This window comes from Hyperolius riggenbachi, chromosome 9 (genome assembly GCF_040937935.1).
Source record: "Hyperolius riggenbachi isolate aHypRig1 chromosome 9, aHypRig1.pri, whole genome shotgun sequence".
Taxonomy (NCBI): Eukaryota; Metazoa; Chordata; class Amphibia; order Anura; family Hyperoliidae; genus Hyperolius; species Hyperolius riggenbachi.
In genome coordinates this window covers 239,847,128-239,866,415 of record NC_090654.1, presented here as the reverse complement: position 1 = coordinate 239,866,415, position 19,288 = coordinate 239,847,128, and the positions used below count along the sequence as shown (strand labels likewise).

Genomic DNA, 19,288 nt, shown 5'->3' with positions numbered 1-19,288 from the left:
CAGGGACTGAAGTCCTGTGGGACGTAGATAATCCATCTCAAACCACATAAGTGGTTAAAACAAACCATTCTTTATGCTTGGTTTACGCTGCAATGGACCCAGCGAAACTGAGGATCCAAAAGTCAAATCTAGCCACACATGGGTACTTTGAATGGAGCGATCATTTGTTATCGTTCAAAACGAACTACTAACATTGATTATCGTCCAAACTGATCTGTTAAGATGGATCGGTCTATATGGAGGATAATCGCTGTCTTCACCATAGTTGGAACACTTTTTTTTTTAAATGATTCTCAGCCAACCCCTTGTTCCTAGCTCATTTGAGGCAATTGCGGTAAAGCATGTATATGTAGCTTAAAAGCTTGACCAGTTATTAACAGTCAGTGAGGCTGGTCTTTGTGGCCGACGCCACCACATACACATGGACAGATGGTGGAGCCAGCACCTTCTCTTCAATATATAAACTTTATTGCTTGGAAAACAATGACAAGCCAGAGCTAACGTGATTCTTCAGTGATTTGGTCACAAAGCTCTAGCACCTCCCATTGTCTATGTAAGTGTTGTTTGTACATGAGCTCCAACCTTTTTCACTGAGCAGTTGTCAACCTGACAGGTTCACTTGACCAATGGTTACTTGGCAAAATCAGCCAACAACTCTCAGTTTTATGATATGGCATTATGGGTAATAGGGGGTTTCAGAAGTCCAGATACCCTGATGGCAGGCTCGTAGGAATGAATGATTACGCAATAATGAAGCCATCTTTTACTTGGTGGAATCATTCTAAAAAAATTAAGTTCATTGGATCATCAAAAATCAGAAGCTAAATACTCACCTGATGACGCAGGAAGACGGATCCCAGCGACGCCCCCCGATGACACGCGTTCCCTGATCCATCTTCCTGCCCGTGGGAACATGTGATGGCAAATGACGGGCGCGACCTAAAGTTCAAACAATGGTGGCACTTTGCACGGGAGTCATTGGGTATCATAAAGATTTCATCTGCCATGACGGTCGTTATCACCACACATCACCAGACGTCATTTGTTTAATCGCGCACCTCAAAATGAGATCATGAAAACGTTTGCATGCCGCTCAAAAAAACAACAACAAAAAAAACGATGGTCGTCGGAAAAATTGCATATCGGGTACAGGCCTTAGCTTACCATATCATTGGCATCCTTTAGTGTGCTGGACAAACTCTCCATCAGGTTTGGATAAACAACTCCACCTTCGGCTAAAGCTGCAAAAGATCAAAGGCAGGAGAAAGTCAGTATCAGAATCATAATGTACCAAACTATCAGACACTCATCTCTATTGTGAATAAACTTCATACTCTTTTCAGGGAAACTCAGAGGCAGAAATAACCAATTAGTGTCTGCAGCAGTTCTCAGATGTTGCTCAGAAATATCAGCTTTGCAGGTAAGTGATTTTTTTTTTTTTTTTTTTTTTTTTTAAGTTTAATTAAAGTCTGGCCATTGGCCAGACTTGCCATTTAGTAAATGCTTTTAAAAACAAAGAGAACCCTAAGAATCCCCCATGAGGAGATGGACTAGTCCAAAACCTGTCGGTTTTTAACTGCCTACTTTTTTCGCTATAGTCGTTCTTTAAAAAGGAACTCCAATAAAAATAACGTAATGAAAAAAGTGCTTAATTTCTACAATAATTATTTATAAATGATTTAGTCAGCGTTTGCCCATTGTAAAATCTTTCCTCTCCCTGATTTACACTCTGACATTTATCACATGGTGACATCTTTACTGCTGGCAGGCGATGTCTGTGTGCGATTATACATTTTTGGCAGTTGAAAACAGATGTTATTTCCCACAATGCAACAAGGCTCCCACAGTGTGATGTCAGCAACCCTGTGGGAGGGGTTTCATCACAATATCAGCCATACAGAGCTCCCCGATGATCCATTTGAGAAAAGGAAAAGATTTCTCATGGGAAAGGGGGTATCAGCTACCGACTGGCAGGCTTGGGCTTTCGAGTAATGTACTACTCGAATTCGGAATTCTGATGAAGTCTAATGGCTTCATGTGTGACCGCGGAATGGGGGGGGGTTAACTTACCCAGAAGTCTTCGGGACGTCTGCGTTCCATTACGCCTCATAGGTGTAATGAAAGCCGCATTCCACCACTCACTTCTGCGCTTCCTCCTTCCGGCTTGAAAGAGGAAGCACAGTAGTGAGTCATGCAATGCGGCTTTCATTACGCCTATGAGGTGTATTGGAACGCAGACGTCCTGAAGACTTCTAAGTAAGCTAAACCCCCATCCCCTGGTCACACTTGAAATCATTAGACTTCATTTGAATTCCGAATTCAAGTAGTACGCTACTCGAAAGCCCATCCCTGCTGACTGGAATGAAGTTAAATCCTTGGTTACGGTAAAATATAAATACTGCCAGAAATGGCAGAAAGATTACCTCTAGCAGCAGCCACCTGTCCAAAGCTATAGACAATCTCCCCTTCAGAGATGGGCCTGTCGGTGGAGTCAGTCTCAGTGATGGTGCTGCTCTCAGCAGTGGAAGGTGCAGAGACTGCAGAAGAAGGCTCTGGTGATGGAGTCCTTTGCTTGGGAGGCACAGGGACAGACTGCTCAGGCTCAGGGGTGGCAGCACTGATTAAGCTGCTTGGCTCTTCATCTGCAGCCACAGACATTTCACTAAACCACAAAGAAATAGTCAGCTTCCCATGTATGCGCTAATGAGGTCCTACAAGCTTCAGGACACGATACACTTAACCAATTGCACCAAACGTGTGCCCATTGAAGTAATTTATTAATTACAAGTGCATTGAGCAAATATAATTTACACACTGTTGGGTCAAGCGCTCCACTTGATAAACATGCTTTTTCAAGATTGGATGTGTAGGGGTTTTTTCAAGCCCTTTTTTTTTACAACCTGTGAACTCCCTACTGAAACTCAAATTAAATTCCCAGAGGTCACTGAACCACTTTGCTGCACGTGGACTACCACTGTGACAAACATGCAGACGTATGCAAAGCCAGCAGCAGGTGGAACCCTATCATCCACCTGCATGGTATGTCAGGACACCCACATAAAACTGAGGGAAACAAAAAGACCCTAAAGAGGCGGTATATCTTAGGGGGATCCAAATCCAGAACTGAAGAGCTTCAAGGAAAAACTGTTGCCACGGCCATTCACCATGAAAATCCAACTTCAGCCAAAACCATTTCATTCAGTTTTAGATAACGTTGGGAATGGTTAGAATTTACTTAAATTAGAGGAATTCCCTTAACCTTCGGACTAAGTGAGCACTAGGGCTTGAATCTGATCATGGCATAACTGAAACAAGAAGAAATAAAAACCTGACTAATTCTTGTAGGTGCGTATGATGACAATATTTGGTGAATTTATTGTGCTTAGCTTTGATAAGGAGGCATCGGTGGTTTCTGTATTCGGCACTCCCCCCACCCCCAACCTCTGCCAACAAACAACAGGATTAAGGATGAGTGAGAATGATTTTAAAAAGAAGAGAAATCATCCCGGAGTGTGTGGGGGGCACCAACTGTGTATGCGGGGGTTAACTCAACCTAAGCCGCTGCCCCTTTTCTGATGCCCTCCAAGCTGCGTTCCACATTCTTACACTTCTGCCCTCAGAGTGGAAGTTTCAGTTTAGAAAGGAGGCTTAGGTGTATTTGCCCCTGCATACTCAGCCCACACCAACGCACAGTCTGGGACAATTTAGTTTTTCGTGAAATCGTTCTCCCTCATCCCAAAACAGTAATCTTCAGAATTAAGTGTTTGCTTCTAATCCCTCCCATCAACACCAGCTCCACAACAAATAGACTCAGCTGAAGAGAGAAAATAGAGCTGTTTTTCTCTCTTTCTTTGCATCACTTCCTAGTTTCTTTTGTCAATCCATCTAGAAGGAGATAATGGGTGTGGTCTGGGAGAGACTGCTGAGAGATGTTTATCTCACTTTGGATTGGTGATTGGCGGCCAAAGGATTTCAAAATTTTCTTCTATAATACATTTGTGTGAGTAAGTGGACTGGGCCATAGTGTAGGTAGCTAGAATTCATGTTTCAGTTCCTATGGGTGTCAGGAGACAAAGGGAAAATAGCTATTACTGCTAATGGGTGGTGACAGAACCTCCTGAACATTTTCCAGGCATGATAAAGAAATATGTGATCTTTCTTTGAGGTCTAATATTAACTGCTGTATTTGTGCCCAAGAAAAGTTAAGGTGCAAACTAAGTAGACACAGACCTGAAGCCCCATACACACGCTCAACAAAAGTCTTTCAAATGCACAATTATCAAACAACTTTTGTTGTTGAAACAAGTTGAAACAACCAAAAAAAGTTGTTTGCTATTGTTCAAACTACTGATAAGACGCAGCTCAAATCAATGCAACAGTTGGATTGACGTCTCATCAGTTATTTGAACAATAGCAAACAACTTTTTTGGGTTGTTTCACAACAAACGTTGTTTGATAATTGTGCTGCATAAACGACCTCTGTTGAGCGTGTTTATGGGGCTTGAGTCCTGAAATTGTAAAGCCCATCTTATCAGCTTGGTATTTTGCTAGCAGATGTTAAAATATTCTACTTACACTGCATCCTTATGTTGAATAGCTGAGTGTGGGTTCTCCTCCTCTAGAGGGAGCTCCACACTGCCCCATGGTTTGGGAGGAGGAGTCTGTGTGACAGACAGCTCTTGTTCAGATGGCACAGGGGTGGGAGTGGTTACTCTAGGTGGTGAAGGTGCAGGAGTAATTGTGGGTGTGTCAACATGGACTGGAAGACTCCTATTACCTACAAAAGAACGACAAAGGAAATTAAAATAATTAATTTAAGAGCCAGTAAGTACAGTTTGATGGTCAAGAGGAGAATAAAACATTTTGGGACGTCGTATTGTCCCCTTTTCAAGGACAACAAAGATGTGGCAATATCAGATTACAGCACAGTCCAGAACTCAGCACTCACCAACAGGCGATGGGCTTGTTATCCAGTGTCTAGCGCTAGATGCCTGGAAACAAGCACATATGTTGGTGAGTGCGGAGATCTGGACTGTGCTGTAATCTAATATTGGCACATCTTTGTTGTCCCTGAAAAAGGGACAATACGACGTCCCAATACGTTTTATTCTCATCTTGTTAATAAACCTTTTTTGGAAAATTTTGGTGTGCCAACAATTATCGAGTTGATTCACTTAAAGAGAACCAGAGACGAAGCACCCTCATATATTTTATTACATTTATCAGTGGGAACATGACAGTAAACACCTACCCTGCTTTTAGTTTAAATCTTCTCTGCTTAATCTGTCTATAATCAGCTGTGATAAGAATCCCTGACTGAGTCAGTCGAGGTTTGACCTGGAATCGATATAGCTGAGTCACTCTTTTGTGGAGTCTTTTCAAGCCCAAGCCTTCCCCCTCCTGGATCTGCTTTCCTGCTTTACTGAGAGCTCTGATGACATGGGAGGGGCTGATGCTGCAGGAAAAAATCTCTGAAACAGACAAGTGTGGCTGTGTGATCTGCGTGCTCTGTCTGTGCAGCCAGTCATCATTATTATCAACTGTATGCAGTTTCATTACTATGAGAGACACTTCCTACAGGCAGCCACACAGCATACCAGAATATGAAGTTGAAAGCAGACAGATGAAATGCTGCAGCAGCAGCCCTGCTTGTCTATAGTCTCATAGAGGCTAGACAGCACATCCAGAACACCTCATAACCTGGAAGCAGAAGGGATATGAGCCGGCGGCCATATTGGATATTTCCTGGAGCAATAATGGATAAAAAGCACTCAAAAAGGCACACCTGAGTGGCAAAATTATCGGGTAGAGCATTTATTCTTTACAAGCTATCAACTGATATGTTTATTTTGTGTGAATCGTTCATCTCTGGTTCCCTTTAACCGCTTCTGGACCAGACTGATTGAAATCTATGCCCTGTTTGGGACCTGTTATTCCTGCCAGTGCATAGAATTCAGTCTCTGCGCCGCACGCTACTGCTGATTGTGTCGCTCACCCGTCGCTGCAGTCCACTCGCCCTGCCGTCGCTATGACAGCAGAGCTCCTTGAGCCAGTCATTAGCCGATTTCATTGGCTCCTGACCTCTGTGCTGCACTAGGAACTTACTTGTATCATCGACCTGATCCTGCTGAAGTTCAGTTTCTTCTATAGAGGTTTGTGGAGAAAGATCGGGGGTTTTCACGGTGGGCGGTTCTCTTGCCGAAGGGAGGGGAGATGTGGGAGGAGTGCACTGAGGAGTGGGAACTTCAGCAATCTCAACAGGGTCTAGCTGCAAGTACAGGATATAAAATGTATATATTCATGTATTATATTAAATAAGGGAACTATTCACAAGTATGTTTCTTTCGTCCATTCAATTAATGGAAGGGAAAGTCCTGACCGGCTGCATTTTTCCAGACCTGATCGAAAATGTACACACAGGATAGCAGTTCACACTAGCCATACAGGCACATGATGTATTTCCTGCTCCTCAGGTATGTGACAGGCAGTCACTTTTTTTTTCTAACTGAAGCCCTGGTTTCAAAGAGAAGCAGATTGACCAGTGGTATAGAGACAAGAGTTGAAGCTGGAAGGATGAGGAGATCAGAGGGGAAGCTGGAAAGGTTAGGAGAACATAGAGACAGCTAGAAAGGATAGGAGACCAGAGTAAGCAGCAATTTCCATTAGTGCGATCCGATTGCGATGCGATTTTGGTCAAAGCGCAATAGTCGTCCTGCCGCGTTTTGTGTGCAATTGAGCTGGACTATAATGAGTATAGTAGCTCAATCGCAATCGCATGGTGGAAATTGAAACGCGATTGCGATCGCGATCGGAATCGCGATCTCAATCGCGATCGCATTTCATAGTGGAAAAGAGCCCTAAGGGCCTTTTTCCACTAGCCTGCGATTTGCGATTTGCTTTTGATCGCAAATCGCAAGGTACATTCAACTAATGGAAACTGCAGCAGCAATTTCCATTAGTGCGATCCGATTGCGATGCGATTTTGGACAAAGCGCAATCGTCGTCCTGCCGCGTTTTGTATGCGATTGAGCTGGACTATAATGAGTATAGCAGCTCAATCGCAATCGCATGATGGAAATTGAAAAGCGATTGCGATCGCGTTTCATAGTGGAAAAGAGCCCTCACACAGCTGGAAAGGCTAGGAGACCAACGTGAAAACTGGAAAGGCTAGTTCAGAGCAGAAGCTGGAAAGGCTAGAAGACAAGAGTGTAAGCTATAAAAGCCTAGGAGACCAGAATGGCAGCTTGAAAAGGCTAGGAGATCAGTGTGGCAGCTGGAAAGGCTAGGAGACCAGAGTGGCAGCTGGAAAGGCTAGGAGACCAGCGTGGAAGCTGGAAAGGCTAGGAGACCAGAGCGGCAGCTGGAAAGGCTAGGAGATCAGAGTGGGAGCTGGATAGGCTAGAAGATCAGAGTGGCAACTGGAAAGGCTAGGAGATCAGAGTGGGAGCTGCAAAGGTTAGGAGACCAAAGTGGCAGCTGGAAAGGTTAGGAGACCAGAGTGGCAGCTGGAGAGGCTAGGAGACCAGAGTGGCAGCTGGAAAGGCTAGGAGACCAGAGTGGCAGCTGGAAAGGCTAGGAGACCAGAGTGGCAGCTGGAAAGGCTAGGAGATCAGAGTGGCAACTGGTAAGGCTAGGAGACCAGGGTGGCACAGCTGGAAAGGTTAGGAGACCAGAGTGGCAGCTGGAAAGGTTAGGAGAACAGAGTGGGAGCTGGAAAGGTTAGGAGACCATAGTGGCAGCTGGAAAGGTAAGAAGACCAGAGTGGCAGCTGGAAAGGTTAGGAGACCAGAGTGGCAGCTGGAAAGGTTAGGAGACCAGAGTGGCAGCTGGAAAGGTTAGGAGACCAGAGTGGCAGCTGGAAAGGCTAGGAGACCAGAGTAGCAACTGGAAAGGCTAGGAGATCAGGGTGGCAGCTGGAAAGGCTAGGAGACCAGAGTGGCAGCTGGAAAGGCTAGGAGATCAGGGTGGCAGCTGGGAAGGCTAGGAGACCAGATTGGCAGCTGGAAAGGTTAGGAGACCAGAGTGGCAGATGGCTCAGTGATACTGACAGTAGAGTGGCAGGAGGACCGACCAAAGGAACCAAGTGCTTGACAGTAAGGGAATAAAGGCCTCTTTGGTTTACAGTCAAGTTAACCATTTTCACTTGTTTTATCAGGTTTACAGTGCAGTTAGTTTATATTTCTGTATATAAGGTAAATGGATTCCACCCAACTTCTATTAGACTGTGAGCATCACTGAGCACAGAAGTCATTTGAATTCTCAACATAAAAAATTAATAAGAGACATTAAAAATGTCAAGAATAAAATGTAGTCCTACCTGGACGTCTGGCGGCTTCGTACGTGGCGCTGGCACAGGGCGACTGTCTCGTTCTCCCAGCATGATGGCTATCATCTCTGCTAAAGCCTCATTAACATACTTGCGAATTAGACCGGAATCCACAGGCATGCCGGCATCAACAAACAGCTGCAAGCCTTCCCCTCCAGCTGCTTCAACTGCAAACAAAGAGACGTGCACTGAAATAATCGTACGGAAGAGGAGACAGGATGAATGTAAAGGATAAGTGAGCTTTTAAAGTGATCCCAAGGCTGAGCTAAGGGTAAAAAACAGATACTTACCTGCAGGGGTCTAGTCCTGGAAAAAGAAGTGAGTGGACTAACCCTAAAAGATGGGCGTGGTTAAGCATAGCATGGGCGTGGTCACAGGTGGGGCCAAATATACATGGCCTTAGCAGTGGTATAAAAGGTATGCCAGGGGAAGTTTGAGCTCTGCCGTAGTGTATCCCCAAAAAGTAGATGTAATCTGACAGCATTTCACCAAAAATACACATAATCTGGCAGAGGTTCCTCCAAAATACAGATAATATGGCAGTGGTTCCCCCAAAATAGACAATCTGGCAGCAGCAGTTCCCCCAACATACACATAATCTGGAAGCTGTTCCCCAAAATACGCGAAACCTGGCAGCGGATCACTCAAAATACACGTAACACCCAAAATACATGTAATAACTATCGTTTAAAATAAGTGCACTGCTTTTGACCTCAGCTGGCAGAACTCATTGTGCTGTAAATTCTCGGAATGCATTGATGTCTCTCTGCTAGCAGAGGATAGAGAAACTGAAAGCAGAAGTCATCTGTGATTGTCTCACACTGCCCCCTAGTGACAAATGGCCATAAATACGCATTACAGCAGTACTAATTAGTAGAAAGGAAATGTAACAAATAAGAAATAAAAAATGTGCTAAAATGATTTGGTCTGTAGCACTTGCAAGCCTCTAAATAAGTTTACGTAGAGTAGTAAGGGTGTCTCAGCACCCTAGAGGAAAAGACACAAGAGACAAAAAACAAAATGGGAGCCCAATAGCGCAATATGTTTTCATATACAGGATATCAACAGGTAAGGTAATTGTACTACTCACAAAGGCGGGTTGCAGAGGGGGTACGCAAAGCCCAATTTGGGTAAAGAGGCGCCCCAGTGTCAATAAAATTGTATTAAAATCAAGATAAAATCTAAAACAATGAGGTGGCTTACCTCAATGAGGAGGTATAGTATAGACAAAGAGATATTTATTTAGCACAGGCAACGCGCTTCCTCAGGCCAATACCAGTGCCAATTGCAAATAGCCGATCAGCAGAGAGGCTCCCTTTACTGATCGGCTATTTGCAATTGGCACTGTTATTGGCCTGAGGAAGCGAACTTAAAACCCGTAAAACGCGTTGCCTGTGCTAAATAAATATCTCTTTGTCTGTACAAAGATCTGGTCATTGAGGTAAGCCACCTCTTTTTTTTTTAATTTTATCTTGTTTTTAATACAATTTTATTCACAGTGGGGCGCCTCTTTATCCAAATTGTGCTCTAAGTAAATTGGCTGCATTATAGAATTTGCTACCCTAAATTGCCCTCTGAAACTTTCATATGATTATTGTTTAAAACCCCTTCCCAATCAAAAGTACACAGCTTTTAAAAACAGCTTCCCCATGTCACTATTTGGAACAACCTCATGTTTCCCCCCTTTCCACCTAACTATCCAAGGCTATATGTGACAGGCTGGCCACTGTGGACTTGGAGGAGTTTGGATTGCCCGGTCATGTGACCGGCAATCCAAATGTAGCGTATAGCTATTTAATATGTTCTAAATGCATTCATTGGCGTTTCTGCCACGTTAGTGAAAAGGTATCACACCACAGACAAGACAAAAAAGATTTATATTGCGCTTTTCAAAGCCCTTGAGCTGCAACCACAAGGGTGCGCTCTATAGGTAGTAGCAGTGTTAGGGAGTCTAGCCCAAGAACTCTTTACTGAATAGGTGCTGGCTTACTGAGCAGGAAGAGCTGAGATTTGAACCCTAGTCTCCTGTGTCAGAGGTAGAGCCCATAACCACTACACTAACCAGCCACCATAGGCTCTCACTTCCCCTTTGGAGAATGATGCAGAACTGGATCAGAATGGTAACTCTGTATCATTCCTGAAGAAGGAACTTAAAGTTTTGAAAGCTTGCAGGAAAACTATGTACAGTAAGTCATTAAAGGGTACCTGAATGAACATTTGTTGGTTTGATGTCGGCATGACTGCTACACGACTAACACTGGACCATACCACTCTTGTGTCAAGAGTTGGATGATGTAAATGCACGAATGTAAGCATACATACCAATGTCTGAGGCCTCCTCAGATCTGTCACTGCTGGATGTGCTGACATCAGGAACTGCGTCCCGTCTGAATGGGTGCATCTCGCCAATGACTCGGGCCATGATCTCCTGCTCCACCCTAGCACAAAGCAAAGCACAGAGTTCACAATAATTATATGGAGATCCATCAGACGGACCTAATCAATCAGCCATCCCCTCCATCATCCCCTGAGGACCTAGCACACAAATCCATAGTTCTTTCATTAACCTCGCTATACACAGGTTGCCCAATGTGGCAAGCATTTGATCACTCCCAATTTAGAAATTGAATGATTAGTATTGATCGATACTACAACTTTGTCCACACAATCAGATTTTAGCAGAAATCTGATCAAAAGTCCATCAAACTATTATGGTCCCATACACCTCTCAGTCTGCCACCAGATCAACCATCAGATAGATCCCCCTATCATCGAATCTGATCAGAGAGGCATCAATTGTCTGCCAACACACTGCGGACAGCTTTCAGGCTGAAATCTATTGAAAATCATACTTGTGCTACTCCCTGCCGGTTCACCCCCCCCCCCCCCCCCATTTAATGACCCCCTATGAGTGTCGGAGGCTCACCTGTCACGTTGACACAACTCCTGCCTCCTCCTGTGTCCGGCGTCTTTTTGAATTGCCACAAGGGGGACCTGTACCACCTGACACAGATTTTTATGTAGTAACGTCACTGAGACAGACCACGGATACAGGAGAAGGTGAGTCGGCGTGGCCTGCGAGCCTCCAACACTCACCACAGGTGCAAGGGGTACATATACACTTGGGGGGACACCAGCCGAGGGTCCACCGCTTATTGGGAAATCAAACACTGTCTCATCACCCAATCGAGACCTTGCGACTGAGCGTTTCCTGCATTTCCCAGTTGTCCATTTTGACTGATTTAGGATGGAAATTGGACTAAACGGTCACTCAGGTGGCCATGATGTGGCATCAATTCCTGCCAGATATGATCATTAGGATCGATACGGTCAGATATCAGTGCTGAAAATCGAGCAATGTATGGACGGCCCTACCGTTACAGGACTTGCTGCAGTATAAAGATATGTGACCATTTTTTTCTGCAAAATTTAATTTTAGACCAATCACAAGACCGATTTTCCATTTTTCCGATTTTCTTAAAATACTCCTTGAAAATCGGAAAAACAGAAAATCGGAAATCACTAAACGGAAAATCAAAAATCTGAAAATAGGCATTTCCGACCTCCCTAAAGGCCAGCTTCAGGGCTCAAACCCACTAGTAGCCTTTTCTAAGCGCTAGTGATTTGAAGAAGCTCTTGATAATGCAATGCTGGGGGGGGGGGGGGGGGGGATTTTTATAAAATCACATCCGTCAAGTGGGATCACACTCGCAGGGCCAGATTCATCAAGAGTGTCTGAGACAAAATATTGGTAGGTTTTTAGAAATCCATGCAGAACTGTCTCAGACATCTTAAGAAATCATTAGATAGTGCAGATTCCTTCTAAAACTGTTGTAAAATAGGAGAAGCCAGGAAGGTCTCTCAGACAATGCAGTGTGTGAGGGGAATTGCTGTTGCTGAGGTAACCAACACACCTGCTGTATTGTTAGCAGCAGGCTCGGAGGAGGAATTCAGCAGGGGGAGGAACACCACACAAATCATGTATAGCCTGCACTCTGCAATCATGTCTAGCCAGCAGTTCTACATCTGTAGAACTGTTATCAAGCACTTCTTAATCTGCGCCAGTTTAGGGATGGATTTGCACTTCTCTTAACTGTACTGCAGCTCTAGAAATTCATGCTAAACTGCCACTATTACCTAGGATTTAAGAACGTTCTTATTATCATGCAGAACTGTTCTCCCTGCTGGTTAGAACAGATTAAGAAGAAAAAACTGTCGGTAATGTGTTGATAAATCTCCCCCATAGCATGGCATTAGCAGGCAATACTCTGCATTCTGGGCTTAGCTCTGCTTATCTATAGGATTCCAGCTGAGAAGCACAGTATGTGAATCATCCCTGCTAGGCAGAGGAGAAGGCCTAATTGAAACCTGCAGCAGACTGCTCTGCGCACCCCACGCATACATTTCCCTTACCACTTACAAACGGATTGGCTGCTTGCCAGCTTTCTATTAGCAGAGCCAGATAGAGCCAGATAGAGAGGGACCTATTGCCCACCCACATGCGGCACACTGATATCCAAAAGATTTCAGCATGAAATGTATAAGAGAGTGCTGCTGCCCCCCATGCATACGGGCACTATCTGGAGTTTGTATGTTTTCCCCGTGTAGGTGTGGGTGTCCCTCCGGGCAATCTGGTTTCCTCCCACATCCCAAAAACATACAGATAAGTTAATTGGCTTCCCCAAAAATGGCTCTAGACTATGATACATACACTACACGATATACACAGTACATATCAAATACAAAAAAGCTGCTGCGCTCTCCAACCTGCTGATTCCCTCCACGATGTTATAATGCACTAATGCCACTAGATTCTCCACATCTGCAATGTAAAATAAACTGCACATAGGGTAATAACGTCCAATATATAGATAGCCTGACTCCACACACGGATGACAGTTTCCAGATAGCAACCACTCCCGTGGGAAATTACACCTCCGTGCCTGGAACTATCACTCTGTGCACCCTCAGTGTCAAGGCACTTGTCGATAAATACTTCTTTTAATCCAATAAAATTCTCGATAAAATTAAACAAAAGAAAAGTACATAGCGTAATACTGTTAATATTAGCCTCGGGGCGATACAGAATTGCACTTACGCGTCCCGGAGAAATTTCAGCATATAACAACTTGCATAGCCAATGCCCATCCGCTTAGATTGCTGGGTGCGGGATATGCGTCCGCAGAGCTCCGTTCCCAGTTTTCCCGTCAGCCGCAGGATGATTTTCGTTCGTTCGCGTTGCCTACTACCTCCTGGTTCGCGTAACGATGTCAGGCTAATATTAACAGTATTACGCTATGTACTTTTCTTTTGTTTAATTTTATCGAGAATTTTATTGGATTAAAAGAAGTATTTATCGACAAGCGCCTTGGTGTTACTGGAAGAGTATGTAAGCGCAGTTTTCACCTGCAAGTTGAGGTGGGCAGCATCTGGTGAGCTCTTTGGCATTCACTGTTTGGATTGACACTGAGGGTGCACAGAGTGATAGTTCCAGGCACGGAGGTGTAATTTCCCACAGGAGTGGTTGCTATCTGGAAACTGTCATCTGTGTGTGGAGTCAGGCTATCTATATATTCAGGGGCGTAGCAATAGGGGTTGCAGAGGTTGCGACCGCATCGGGGCCCTTGGGCCATAGGGGCCCCGAAGGGCCCTTCCTCAACTTCAGTATTAGCTCTCTATTGGCTTCTGTGCTCATAATAATCACTTCTATAGATGCTTTGAATAGTGGTAATCAAACTGCTCCCCATCCCCTTCTTGCACCTCTGACACTGTAGTTGCCATTGACAGGTTTTGGTGCGCCATATCAATTGTTATGTATAGAGTGCTTGGGGGGCCCCAATGTAAAACTTGCATCCGGGCCCACAGCTCCTTAGCTACGCCACTGTATATATTGGACGTTATTACCCTATGTGCAGTTTATTTTACATTGCAGATGTGGAGAATCTAGTGGCATTAGTGCATTATAACATCGTGGAGGGAATCAGCAGGTTGGAGAGCGCAGCAGCTTTTTTGTATTTGATTATTCGTGATTGGACTTTCTGCAGCGATCCCAGGAACTGGTGAACTTTTAATTATTGAATCTGGAACTGTGGCGCAGTGTGTGTAATCATTACAATATACAGTACATAGACATATGACTGGTAGGGACTAGATTGTGAGCCCTTCTGAGGGACAGTTAAGGACAAGACAATATACTCTGTATCACGCTCCAGAAAATGTTGGCGCTATATAAATAATATGTACCTGTAATGAGATAGAAAGAATGTAAAGAGTCTATCTCATTACAGTCCCCCACCCGTGTGTAGTGTTGAAGGCTCAACTGTCATGACAGCGCGGGTCCTGGCCTCTACTGATGTCCATCTTCACGGCAAGCGCCAGTACCATGTGACACCTGCGTGTGCAGTGTGGTACAAGCACTAGGATAGAGGAGGAGGCCAGGATTCTTGCCGGCATGACAAGTGAGCCTTTAACAATGCACAGTAGGGACACACATACACCCGGGAGAACACCGCAGCCAATCGAGCCCTTGCGAACGACACTTTCCAGCATTCCCAATTGATCCTTTCAACTGATTTTGGCTGGAAATTGATTGAAAGATTGATCAGACTGCTCAGTTTCTGCCCAGATTCTTCTTTGATTCAATAAAATGATCAGCAATGTATGGGCATCCTTATTATACAGCTACCTACAGACATCTAACAATGGCATTGTATCATCACTGTTTCATAGTGTGTTGCAAGCTACGGTATGTACAGATGTGAGATTCTATCTGCCAGTAGTAATCTTTTGTGATTATTTCAGTTAACAGTTTGACTTTTGTCCAGACAGGCTGTTTGGCTCTCTGCAGAGAAGCCTGTTCTGTCCAATAAGAGGGAAGGGGGATGGGGAGGCAGAATTTTATTATTATTAATTTATTCTGCTGTGAGGTGCTGTTGGAAGTACAGCAGCAGCTGGCGATGGAAAGCTCTTAATGGAATCCTACAAGCTACAGTGGTTTTCAAAAGTATTCCGCCCTCTTGAAGTTTTCCACATTTTGTCACATTACTGCCACAAACATGAATCAATTTTATTGGAATTCCACGTGAAAGGCTAATACAAAGTGGTGTACACGTGAGAAGTGGAACGAAAATCATACATGATTCCAAACATTTTTACAAATAAATAACTGCAAAGTGGGGTGTGCGTAATTATTCAGCCCCCTTTGGTCTGAGTGCAGTCAGTTGCCTATAGACATTGCCTGATGAGTGCTAATGACTAAATAGAGTGCACCTGTGTGTAATCTAATGTCAGTAAAAATACAGCTGCTCTGTGACAGTCTCAGAGGTTGGGGGGGACAGCAAACATGTGGAAGGAGGTGCTCTGGTCAGATGCCAAAATGCAAAACGATTTGTGTGGCGGAAAACACTGCACATCACTCTGAACACACCATCCCCACTGTCAAATATGGTGGTGGCAGCATCATGCTCTGGGGGTGCTTTTCTTCAGCAGGGACAGGGAAGCTGGTCACACTCTCACAGTACTGTCAAACTAGCGCGTGCTCAGCACCGTCACACTCGCACATGCGCAGCACTGTCACACTCGCACGTGCGCAGCACTGTCGCTCTCGCACGTGCGCAGCACTGTCACTCTCGCACGTGCGCAGCACTGTCACACTCGCAGCATTGTCACACTCGCACAGTACTGTCACACTCGCACAGTACTGTCACACTCGCACAGTACTGTCACACTCGCACAGCACTGTCACACTTGCACACTTGCACAGCACTGTCACACTTGCACAGCACTGTCACACTCGCACACTTGCACAGTACTCACACTCGCACAGTACTGTCACACTCGCACACTTGCACAGCACTGTCACACTTGCACACTTGCACAGCACTGTCACAGCACTGTCACACTCGCACAGCACTGTCACACTCGCACACTTGCACAGTACTGTCACACTTGCACAGCACTGTCACACTCGCACACTTGCACAGTACTCACACTCGCACAGTACTGTCACACTCGCACACTTGCACAGCACTGTCACACTCGCACACCACTGTCACACTCGCACACTTGCACAGCACTGTCATACTCGCACAGTACTGTCACACTCGCACACTTGCACAGCACTGTCACACTCGCACACTTGCACAGCACTGTCACACTCGCACACTTGCACAGCACTGTCATACTCGCACAGTACTGTCACACTCGCACACTTGCACAGCACTGTCACACTCGCACACTTGCACAGTACTGTCACACTTGCACAGCACTGTCACACTCGCACACTTGCACAGTACTCACACTCGCACACTTGCACAGCACTGTCACACTCGCACAGCACTGTCACACTCGCACAGCACTGTCACACTCGCACAGCACTGTCACACTCGCACAGCACTGTCACACTCGCACGTGCGCAGCACTGTCACACTCGCACACTTGCACAGCACTGTCACACTTGTCCATGGCCATGCTCGTACTGGGAAGACACAAAAGGACCTGGTGCTGGAACAGTACGGCATACAAAGATACGGAAGTCCTCTGGATTATCCAGATTCTTCCTCCTAACAGGGTATCTATTTTTTTTTTTTTTTTTTACCACTTCAGGTTTACCTTAATGGCTGATTTATCTAACTGTCCATAAATTATCATTTACCACTGGAGTAACAGTTCAGTGACAGTTACCATTTATGACACTGCAGGTAAAATGCAAGAATAATAATAAGAACAATAGTAATTTTATAATGTTCTTTTCTCTGGGGATTCAAAGCGCTGAGCAGGTAAGAGGTGAGGCAGCCATGTTAGGCGCGCTCAGAAGAATGACGTACCAGTCCACCAGCCTGTTCTCCAGCGTCTCCCTCCTCCTAATGATCCCATCCAGAATATCCGTGTCGGTGTGAGGGGCGGGGGCAGGAGGGGGGAACGGAATTCCGCCATCTTGGGGTGGATTTGTGTCACCCCAGCCATTCAGTTCCAATAGTGGCTCTGGCGCTTCCTCAATCTCATCATCCTGAATAAATATCAAAGGAGACAGTGAGCATCAGGCATGGATAGTGTCATTTGCAAGCAATCCTATTCAGCCAGTACTTTCTACAAGGTTATTTATAGGACTTTCATTAAAGTACCCCTGTCACTTTTCACACATGGGGTGCTTAAGTCAGCAATGTTATACAGGAATGTGGCTGCAATCCTTTCATCTAGTCAGGATGTCACCATTGAAATATGGTCACTTCCTGACAAGTCCTGTCACTCACAAACACACTTCTGCTCCCTCATCACACGGTTTGGCACACTTTTTTTTCAACTCATTCATTTGGAAACATAATGAACATAACAAGCAACAGTTTGTGCCAGCAAGTTTGTTACAGAACACTAGAAGAATGAAAACCTCATCAAACAACAGTGTTCTAAGTGTTCTTCCCATACATTATTTCAGCCGTGTGGCATGAAAAAGTAGCCGGGTGGGGCGCAACTGTGGGAATGCAGGGCTGGCACAACTCTGCTTACAGCATAGGTGGAGGATGAGGAGCAGAGCCGATGACAGCTGGGTGCTCACCAAAATTAACTGGGTGGAGCACCCGGCTAAAAGAGACTGGGGAGAACACTGAAACACTCAAAGTGCATAAGCTAGAATTAGCTTAGGCCGGTTTCATACCTATTATTTGATTGCTGTGGGCATGTGATGCCCCCCCCCCTTCCCCCCCCCCCCCTCCCCCGTCATTTACACATAGCGTGTATCCCAGGCATAGACTTCCATTACATCAAGCTCTGTGCACGGTGCTTGCGGAAATGCGCTGTTTCCCTTGCGTTGGCTCCGATACATTTCTGGGCACGGCAAGTGACCACAATATGCGTGAAAGGCTCCACAGACTTTTATTTCTTCTTGTGATAAAACAGGGTATCGCAATGCAGGTTTTCCCTGCTAGTGTAAAAGGGGCCTGAATAGTAAATTTTGGTACACAGGAAAAATTCTACAAGTCTGCAAATGCCAGGTTAAACAGGTGGCTTTTCAGTCTGGATTTAAATACCTCCAGGGATGGGGTTGTCTATACTGGGTGTGGTAGGGAGTTCCAAAGGGTGGGGGCAGCATGACAGAAATGTCTGGCTCCAAAGTGTTTGAGGAGCAGTCTGGAAGTGACCAAGTTTATGGATCCTGCTGATCTGAGGTTGTCTGTATGTTTTGTTTTTTTTTTGTTTGTTTTTTTAGGTAGTACAAAGCAGCAATGTACAAGGAATATAATAATGCTTATAGGGGCTGATTCACAAAGCTGTACTGTTGAATTATCTCACCCATATGCAATTAAGTTTTTCTCTTGAGTTTTTTCCTAGGAGATCATTTTTCATCTTGTATTTAAAATAATCTTTCAGCACTTTGCATTTGAAAAAGTATCAAAAAGTGGGTTAAAATGGGCTATCAAAATTATTTTGAATATTTTCTTGCTTTCTAGCGGTTTAAAAAGTATTTTTTTGACAAGTTGCAAAAATATCACCTAGGAGAAAACTCAGAAAAAAATATGAAGTGCACATGGGCCCTGGGGCGCAAAACGCAAATTGCAATTGCCCAGCGATTTGGATTTTGCGGCCAGAAATTTTGCGATTTTGCAGAGATTTGAGATTCTCGTTCCAGATAATGAGAATCACATCGCAATCACCACCAACACGTTTGTGATCTATGCAAATCGCTAACACCGCATTGGGAATGATCCCATAGGGATACGATAATCACGGCGCTTTCCTGATCGCCGGCGATCAGCAAACCTCTGAAAAACTCCCAGAAGCGCCCCAGAGTAAACCAGCCTCAGGGCCCTTTTCCATTAGCAATCGCAATCTCTAATGACAAACGCCAGCAATTGCGATTTTTCATTAATTTAGTTAAAGAAAATCTGTAATGAAAAAACTCCCCTTGGGGGTACTCGCCTCGGGTGGGGGAAGCCTCCGGATCCTATTGAGGCTTCCCCCATCCTC

General features: G+C 44.9%; 1 protein-coding gene across 1 annotated transcript in view; it reads right to left on the bottom strand.

The window, feature by feature from the left end:
• Nucleotides 1–19,288, bottom strand: part of KIAA0586 (KIAA0586 ortholog) — a 204,864-nt gene that overhangs the window by 106,055 nt on the left and 79,521 nt on the right. Inside the window, exons 20-26 of the mRNA XM_068254201.1 lie at nucleotides 17,152–17,333; nucleotides 10,649–10,764; nucleotides 8,318–8,493; nucleotides 6,106–6,268; nucleotides 4,576–4,777; nucleotides 2,424–2,662; nucleotides 1,165–1,241 (exon numbers count right to left, since the gene is read on the bottom strand). Of these exons, the coding sequence (XP_068110302.1) occupies nucleotides 1,165–1,241; nucleotides 2,424–2,662; nucleotides 4,576–4,777; nucleotides 6,106–6,268; nucleotides 8,318–8,493; nucleotides 10,649–10,764; nucleotides 17,152–17,333 (1,155 nt within the window). The remainder of the gene's footprint in view (nucleotides 1–1,164; nucleotides 1,242–2,423; nucleotides 2,663–4,575; nucleotides 4,778–6,105; nucleotides 6,269–8,317; nucleotides 8,494–10,648; nucleotides 10,765–17,151; nucleotides 17,334–19,288) is intronic.